Source organism: Palaemon carinicauda, chromosome 3, assembly GCF_036898095.1.
Source record: "Palaemon carinicauda isolate YSFRI2023 chromosome 3, ASM3689809v2, whole genome shotgun sequence".
In the NCBI taxonomy this organism is placed as follows: domain Eukaryota; kingdom Metazoa; phylum Arthropoda; class Malacostraca; order Decapoda; family Palaemonidae; genus Palaemon; species Palaemon carinicauda.
In genome coordinates, this window is record NC_090727.1 from 118,543,407 (window position 1) to 118,553,406 (window position 10,000).

Below are 10,000 nucleotides of genomic sequence, written 5' to 3' on the forward strand. Positions count from 1 at the left end.
AGTGTGATTTTATTGGACTTCATTGCATACAGTTGCCGTTTCAAATGTGTTACTTTATTAGCTATTTATCTTATTGGTATAGGTTAGCACATATGCTTTGGGTTTAAGTCGGTTGGTGTTGTTAGGAGGAAAAAGCAATGGAAAATCTATGGAGAGTCAGTGTCTCTGACTCTCTCATTAGATTTGGAGTGGGTCGATTGGTTTAGATTTAGCTAATTTCATGTCTGCACCTGACCTTCGACAAGGTTTGAAATTGAGCGCGACCCTTATTGTGTGATTTCTGAACTCGAAGTGCCCATGACTGGTAAGGTAGCCTGGGACTTACTTAACATCTTCTAATCATTGTTATTAAGCACTGGTGAAGGCACAGGAAATTCCTCTTCTGTTTTTTTCGCAAGGTAATGTCCCGGAAAGAATCGCCAAGGTCCGTTGAGAGTTTTAATTATGGAGAACATTTATACCATAATTAACTTTTGAGGAGTCTGGGTTTGGGTGTAGTAACCAAAAAAAAAGGTTGCCAAACTGCCAAGTAATCCGGCAGTTAAACATAGAAATGATATTATTGAATATTATAGAGTTGGGTTTATTTTCTGTGAAATGATATTATTGAATATTATAGAGTTGGGTTTATTTTCTGTCGAGTGTTTTTTTTGATGGCAGATAGGCCAGATATTTTCTGGTTATTATTTGTACTTGATATATCATTTTCCGAGTGAAAGCAAACTAAGGTTTTTATAGAAGCTTTTTGATACGGGGTGAGAATTGCATTATCTGCCTTTTGTTTTTAAGTAGTAAGTTTTTGTGTAAGTTTAGGTAGCATAGGCTAGTTGAAGGTGGCATTTTTAATATGTGTTTACTGATTTTCGTTTTGATTGCTAATTTTTGCCAAGTATTTCCTTATTTTGGTAAATATGTTTAATTCTTCAAATTTTAATGTCTGAAATTTGAAAAGTTGATGGTTCTTTATGCGTAGGTATTTTATAGTAGTTTTTTTTTTTCTTTTTTTTACGTCGTGACACAGTAATACGAACATAATTACCAAGTAAGTGAATTTGTAGAATTGTGCTTTTAATTTTGTCATCATAATGAATGTTGTGTTTTTCCACGAGAATTGAGAGTTCCATGATGATTTTTGTTTTGAGTTTAAATTCACATAGATTAAGATAAGTTTATTCGTTTTGAGTGGCTAGAAATCACAGTAATGATGAAAAGACTCGAAACTGCAGATCCTGATTCTGGGGACGTTTCCTAGACTTGACGACGATAAGTCTTAAAGCTTGAGTCTGTTTTTCTTTTAAAGAATAAATAAAAACCTTTATTATTATTATTATTATTATTATTATTATTATTATTATTATTATTATTATTATAGTTGTTGTTTGTATTCATGCTTGTGAACAGTATATGTTAAATGAAAAAAAATAATCGAGGAATTTTGAATTCCAATTTTAGCAAAGTGCATGTACTTGTATGCGTGTATATTTTTGAACACTGTGAATCCCAGTTATATAAAACTAAATGCTCCACCTCTTCAAAAATGTATAGATACAAACAGGATTATTTCAAGTGCATGATCTGAATAATAATGTTTTCCTTCCAACTTAGGATCTCGTTAGTTTAGGTTTCACAGGGATATCAAGTCATCAACAGAGCAGTTTTGTTTTTTTGTTTTTTTCATGAGAATTTAACGAACTCTGATGAATAAAATTATTTGGTCATATACTGGAGACTCCCATATGTAGGAGGTGCTTCGCCCAGAGCATATGGAAATTTGGTTTGAACTTTAATCCGAGCCCTCATAAACTTCTTTAGTTACTTAACGGCGTGTTTCAGTCCCTTCCCAGTATTTTTACGCGAGTCAATGATAGATTTCCTCTTCTAGAGTCTATGGCAATTACAGGAATTTGGGAGGAAATATTATGTAGATTTATTTTGGATTTTTAGTGATATAACCGAAACTTTATTGGTCGAATGTTATCGTTTTAAATGCACTTTATACGTCACAGCTTGCGTTGTACTCCTTTATGTTTTTTTGTAAATAGAGAACTCTGTTCTTTATTATGATCCAATAGCTTATTAATCGTAATATTTTGAACTCTTATTGTCATTACTAGCCAGGGTAAAACCTTAGTTGGAAAAAGAAAGGCAGAATGCTATAAACCCAAAGGATCCATCAGGAAAAGCAGCCTATTGTGGAAAGGAAATAGATCAGTAAAAAATAAACTATAAGCAAGAAATAAACTAAAATTATGAAATATATTGAAGATCAGAAACAACGTTCAATAGATAGTTCATATGTAAATTGAAATTAAAATGATGTCAACATTGAACTACGTTTGGAAAATCATTCCACAATCTGGTCACAGATGGAATAAAACTTTTACAATACTGTGTAGTGTTGAGGTTTATGATGGAGAAGGCAAGACTAAGGTTTATGATGAAGACAAGACTGAGATTTATGATGGAGAAGGTAAGACTTTATGATGGAGAAAGCTAGACTGAGGTTTATGATGGAGAAGGCCAGACTGTTAGAATTAGCTGCAAACCCAACACTGTGCACTGGGTGGTACAGTACAGTCTGGGAAGGTCTGAATGCTAAGGATGGTCAGAATTATCTAAAAAAATATGCCACACGCACAAAGAACTAACTAAACGAGGATGCCAGAGAATAATTTCCAGATCAGGGATAAGAAATTTAATAGACCAAATGTTTGACCAACAAATTGAGATAAGAGCTGGCTGCTGAGGACCACAAAGAAGAATGGTATTTGAATCATGCCAGAATGAGAGAATTAACGTTTTGTAAGAGATTGGTCAGAGAACATCTTTGAAACACTTTCCCAATAATCCACCAATCTCATTAATGGATGTGTTTCTCAAAGGTAAATTTGCAATCAAGAATTATGCACAATTACGACAATGTGAATACAGATTTGGATGTTGAGGAACTACTGTCTTTGACTTACAAGCATAATTTGAGTTTTATGAGGGTTCAATTTCATCCCCTCAGTTTGCAATATACACTATTCTTCTTAAGATTTAGCAACCGCAGGCCTATTTTCAGCAGATAGAATTAATGCTAAGAGAACAGCATGATCTGTTTTTGCATTGAAATTATTTTTAAGGCCAACCCATATATCATTCGTATAATATGAAAAGTAATGGGCCGACAACATGACCATGAGGAACACCAGAAATTACATTCCTATAGTTGCTATGATACCTATCAAAGACTATACTTTTTAATATCTTAAAGATTCAATACTGATGCTAAGAAAAGACCCACCTACCGCTATCTATTTTGAGTTTATAAACAAGGACTTCGTGGATAACATTGTCAAAAGCAATACTAAAATCAAAGCTATTCATACTAACTTCCTGACCGCAATCAAGTTAAGTTGTAAGAAGGGCATCACATACTCCAAGGCCCAAACCGCAAACGGGGAAACAGATGAATACATTCAGTATAACTATTTAGAAAATTAGTCTAAGACATTCAAGAATTTGAGATAATGTGGACTGAAGGAATTAGACGGTAATCAGCAGGGCACAAATTTATATTATACCTAATAGAGTAACATACCAATTCTCTAATAACTGAAAAATTAACCTCTTGTTAACTTGCAAAATATAACAGGTAACGTAAGAATTGAGAAATATGTCTTCATAAAAAAACTGTTAAAAAAATATTTTGCTCTACATCTCAACTAAGCATCAAGGTCCATAAAAAAAAAAGGTTTTAGTTTCATAGAACCAAGAAGGTGAACTAACCTAGCTTGAGGAAAACAGGAATAAAGTAGATTAAATTTCTCAATACTTTCAAACCCTAGCCAAAAGGGATGCCTTTTTCTTTGAACAGTGAATGACAGAGCCATCCGATTTAAGCAAAGGAGGAACTTTAACCATTTAGTATGTAAGCATCGAAATAATGGAAATACGACAAAAACCCACTTACTTTTTTTTCTTTTTTATTTGCACTCAGTTGTTGCATCAGACAGCACGGGGTGACCTCTCTATGTCCTTCTGGCTTTATTGCTCATTGTAGGTATAGGAATTTGGAAATATTCATTCTTTAAATGTAGATATTAAAGATATTGACCAGTACCACTTTGTCTAACCTTGGTAAAAACATGTTTCCTTTAATTTTTAAATGATTAGAGGAAATGTTTACTAGACAGAATTCAAATGTAATACTTTGATGTACGGTAAGATAGTAAGGGGATATATATTATTAGATAACAATCAAAGCTTCAAACTTATTAAAGGACCTAACAATTACCAGAAAACGGATAAAGGATATCCGATTTACAAGATAGTAATTACTAACGTACTAAAGTACTTCAAATTCACAAGTTAACAGTCAGAAGCAAAAAGAAAGATCTTTAAAATTATTAAAATTTCACATGTTAACAATTATAAACAAACAGAAAGGGGTTTAAAATAACTAATTGGTAGCTTAAATTTATAAGTTAACCGAGTTCCATAAAAAGGCTTTAAAATGAGAAATATACAAAAAATATGGGTGAACAATGAGGTATGATCAGGTACTCGGCACTACTGCATGAAATGGGCTTAGGAATAGTGAGTGGTGGTGGGGGCGAGTTCGCTCGAGAATCTATAGGCCCTATTATCTGGAAGGGTAGGGAATGCAATGGAAAAAATCCTAGTCTGTGAAAAGCAGTGCACATTGATAGGACAAGGTGGATATCATCTTTCCTAAGGGTATCGACGGCTCGGAACCTATTTTTGAGCTACAGTTTTGGGATTCACACAGTTTGTGTTTACAACAAACTATTTCCTCAAATTTTACTCGAATCGAGCGAATAGTTTTTTTAATGATTTTTTTCTTGTTTTATTGTTTTTCAAAATCTATCTTTTCCCACATTTTTTTGGAAAGAATAAATATATCACTTTTTATTAGCGATTATAAGATATATAGAATGCTAACAATAACTTTACAAAGCTCTGGAATTTTTTTTTTTTTCGAAAAAAATGAAAAAATCAAAATATCACAGTAATACATGAATTAAAAAAGAAACTAAAGCGAGGATGAAATTCAAAAGTTATTGCTTGAAATACACCACAATCAGGCATTATAAAAGTTTTTGAATCATTAGAATATTTTTAAAACTAACGAAGCAGATAGAATTTGAAATGAAAAAAAAAATGTTTTGAGACTCATTTAAAGATTATTTTACTTACATTCATTGGTAGAGCTCTTGGGTGATCGCTACAAGGCTCTTGGTCCCCTATCTTTCTAAAGATATATGATCCCCTACTATGATATGCTAAAATTAATGATAAAAGCTTAAGGGGTTGAGTTTCATAGTTGCCAATTGCTCATCATTACCAGGTTCAGTTGCTTTAGAAGGCACCTGGTTCGTAGTCGTCACCATCTTTACCTAATATCTTTTTCTTTTTTGCTTTATATCCAGACATCCTATATCCAGATATCCTCTTTCTCTTTTTCGTTGTTATGGATAGTTTTATACTCAAATCCTTCAGAGTCCCTAAGGAATGGTATCAGTGAGCTATCAATATAGCCAATATTGTGCTCAAGGGCAGCAGCATGTAATGCACTGAACACAAACGTTGTTTACTAATCGGAACACGTACAACTACAGCTACAGCATAAGGGAATAGGATAGGTGGGGGAGGGGAGTTAGGATTGGAAGGAATAGTGTTGAAGTGAAGTACAGTGGGAGGTGAAAAGATTGGGGTAGACCTAATAGCTCTTTGTTGTTTCGTTTTTGCTGTGACATCATGCCTTTGGACTTCCAGGAAGTGAGTTCTTTTGACAGCCTCCGAGGGACTTGTGTTTTCATGATTATTCCTTTGCTGGGTCTTGTTTATTCATTACACAAACAGCTGATACATCTATGCCTCTGACTGGTGCCCGACCAATGAAACACTCGGTCCCTTGGTGATCGGATACACTGGCCCAACTAATAAGGGAAAAACACACAATTGACAGAAAATTAGAAACCTTAAATAAAAAATAAAAAAATTTGAATACTGGTTCCCTTTTTGATTGTAAATACAGTTAATAAACTGGTTGATAAAGCAATAGAAATTAGTGTATGAAAATGATATTTTAATAAGCTATCTGCTAAATTTAGAAAAGAAGCAATGAAAGGTAGGATAATATCATGACAAAAATATGTCTAGTGCATCCGAAAATACCCCAATTCAAACAGTGTGGCAGAAATTTAGGAAAACTAATGGTTCCTATAGCCGACCTACAAGACACGCATTAATGCGTAATGGGTCACCAATTCATAATAGACAGGTCATCTCAAATAATATTGGAGAAATATTGATAAAGCATAAGTATTATTAATAATCTGGATCATCACGTTCGGTCTATTAGAAGAGAAGAAGCAATGATGCTGAATTTTGATGCAATAGAAGATATAATAAAAGATTCTCCGAAGAGTAGCTGAAATTTGCATTTTCAAATTGTAGTGCATCAGCCCCTGGTAAAGATGATAAAAAAATTTATATGGTAAAAAAAATCTAGCCTCTTGACAATTTTGTAATCACGTGGATCAAAAATCTATTTCCAAAGGCATGGAAACATGCAATAGTAATACCAGTAGCTAAACCAGGAAAAGATTCCTGTAACCCAAACAATTAATGACCAATTTCACTGACCAGTTGTATTGGCAAATTACTTTAAAAAAAATGATAAAAAGGGTATTTTCCCCATGGGTCTGTGATTCCTTGATAGGGTGAATTCGATGTCGAAAGGTACTTGTAGATTATATGTACTGTATATACGCATGTATATATACGTATGAGTGTGTCTTGTTTGCATTGAAATATGTATTATGTGTATGTTACATATTTTTTATTTTTTATTTTACTCTGGACCTTTTATTTTTGCAGAGCGTATTATCAGAGCAGTTTAATGGATACTCAAGAGTGTAGGGGTAGACGATGCCTGTCATTTTTTTAAGCAGTAAAGCGAATGTGTTACTCTTCGGTGGTAGACAGATGAGTGAATATAGAAAGAAAATTGCTCTTCCCTTAGGGCTAGTTCTATTTATCTGTGTATATATTATATTATATATATATATATTATATATATATATATAATATAAAGTATGTATACATACATATATACTGTATATATATATATATATATATATATATATATATATATATATATATATGTATGTATATATATACTGTATATATATACCGCTAGAGAGTTATAGGGTCTTTTGACTGGCCAGATGGTACTACATTGGAGCCTTCTCTCTGGTTAGGGTTTTTTCCCTTGGCCTACACATATCCACACTGAATAGTCTGGCCTATTCTTTACATATTCTCCTCTGTCCTCATACACCTGACAACACAGATTATGAGACAATTCTTCTTCACTCAAGGGGTTACTGCACTTTAATTTTTCAGTGGCCACCAAAGTTTTTATAGTTTATATAGGTGATATTTATTTTAATGTTGCTACTCCTCTTAAAATATTCTATTTTCTTTTTTCCATTCCTCACTGGGGTCCTTTCCCTGTCGGAGCCTCTGGGCTTATAGCATCCTGCTTTTCCAACTAGGGTTGTACCTTAGCTAGTAATAATATATAGATATATATATATATATATACACACACAATACGCTATGTATATATATACAGTATATATATGTATGTATGTATATATATATATACTGTATATATATATATGTATATATATATGTATATATATATACATATATATATATATATATATATATATATGTATATATATGTATATATACATACATACATATATATATATATATATATATATATATATATTATAAAAGTGCTCATAATATAGGCATGTGAAGTACTACCATATTCGAAAATCTTCCAACACACTTCTGTTGGCGAATCTTCTCTATACTAGGAAGGTTTAGACTGAGAGTGTCGGAGGACTACTTTATTTGAATCTGAATTATAACTGGAAGGAGTAAAATGTCAATCTGGTATAATCTGGTATTGAAGAATATTTTTAAAGATAATACTTTGTGTGTGTATATATATATATATATATATATATATATATATATATATATATATATATATATATTATGCGTATATATATTAAATACATAACTAAAAATCTTTTAGTATTTTTTATTACAATTAGGTTGGTGATGGTTATGAAGTAGGGACGACTAATATATCTAGTAGTAACACCGTTGGTATAAAAGTCATACCAACCGTAAGAAGAACAACTATATTGATATTGCGGACTGGAAAATTTATATTATGTATATTATGTATATATTTTCTTGCAATAACTCTTTCATGATTTAATAAATGCATAACCCGTTTGTACTTCCAGTCATTGTTCATGGTTGGAGAACTTATTCTAATCATAAAGTGATTGTACCATGAATTTTACAAATGGCATGGCTGTATGTAAATAATTTTGCTAATGTTTTAAAAGTAGCTCTTCTTGTGTTATACCTGTTCATATTAATTTTTTTTTCAAGTTTATTAGTGAAATCCAAGAAGAGTTACCTTATTGTTAACATCAGCAAATTCAAAATTTGCCCTCATTCATGCAAGTTTGGTATAATTCTTTCATAAGTCTTAGGAGTTCCTGTTGTTTTTGGAGACTGTGGTTCTTTTCCTGCAGTTCCATCAAAGCTTCTCTTAGACTTTCCAGGGTGTCCCTGCGCCGTCTACGGTGTCTCCTGCAGGCCTCGTTCCCCAATTCTCTCCTTCTTTGAATCCTGCCCTCCTCTGAATTGTCGTAGATCTTCTCAACGGATGGGCGGAAGCCGCCCCTGGAAGTTTTCCTTGGGTTAGGTGGGGCATAGTCTTCAAGGCTGGATGAGTGTCCTCCATGTGATGCCGATATTCCACATGGTAACTGATATGGTGTTGCATATAGGTCAGAGGACTGAGGATAGGCAGTTTGGTCACTTGAATATGGTGCTGGATACCCATACATTGCCTGCTGACCTGTGTGTGGAGCATCCAAGTAAGCATCTGAGGAGGAGGGTTGGGAGAATAGCGGTTCTTGGTGGTATGAAGAGGACGGATATTCATCCCTGGAGGTGCCTGGCGTAGGAGGCTGCTTAAAAAAAAGGAAGAGCACATGAAGTTGAATGCGTCATCTATTTTTATTTTTATTGTTTATTTCTAAGGGGTACCATCGTGGTTATTACTTATAGATTATGTAGGAAATATTTACTGTAAATTCTGTTACGCATTAAATAACGATTGACTACAGTTAGTTCCGTTTTTATTCGCGTTATAATGCGTCAAGAATTGATTCTTATATCATAATATCATAATATTATATGATATTATTCATGCCTGAATGTTGATTTGTATAATTTACACCTTATCTGATCTATATTTGTTGGCCAATATCATAATTCTGAATTCTGTGATCTAATTTCCAACATCATTTAGAGGGTTAGATATTGAATCGCAAACTAAAAGAAATTCAATTGGCTGAAAAAAAAATGTTGTCTAACTAAAGATTCAATGTACGTAATTCCTTTGCTTTCAAATATGGAAGAGATCTATTCATGAGAACTAGAATTCAAAAGAATGATGTAACTTGAAATGTGGTCCCGATTTAATCTATATTTTAAGGTTTCTATGGAAACAACAGCTCAGAATAGAAAGTAAAGGGCAATTTGGACACTGGCCAACGTAGTCAAACTCGGTTACCGGCCTAGTTCATCCAATGATCAAACATTGAAATTATATCATATTAGTGTACGCGATCCGTCAACAATGACGGTTAAATATTCAGATAGATATGCTCGCATATCAAGGTATGACTATTCCTCTCTCAGCTACCAGAGGGACAGAAGATCTGGGTGTGGCCGGAAAGATATATATATATATATATATATATATATATAAACAGGGACGGGAGATCTGGGTATGACCGGAAAAAAAAAAATATATATATATATATATATATATATATATATATTATATATATATATATATATATATATATATATATATTATATA

General features: G+C 32.8%; 1 protein-coding gene and 1 long non-coding RNA gene across 3 annotated transcripts in view; one reads left to right on the top strand and one right to left on the bottom strand.

Moving 5' to 3' along the window:
- Positions 1-10,000, top strand: part of LOC137638428 (uncharacterized) — a 270,192-nt gene that overhangs the window by 240,351 nt on the left and 19,841 nt on the right. The window lies entirely within an intron of this gene.
- LOC137637815 (uncharacterized) overlaps positions 8,153-10,000 on the bottom strand; it is a 6,595-nt gene continuing 4,747 nt past the window's right edge. Inside the window, exon 2 of one of the 2 annotated variants that reach the window (XM_068369925.1) lies at positions 8,153-9,083. In XM_068369925.1, coding sequence (XP_068226026.1) covers positions 8,544-9,083 — 540 coding nt within the window. In that variant the 3' untranslated portion in view covers positions 8,153-8,543. The remainder of the gene's footprint in view (positions 9,084-10,000) is intronic. The other variant, XM_068369926.1, reaches the window with a different exon arrangement.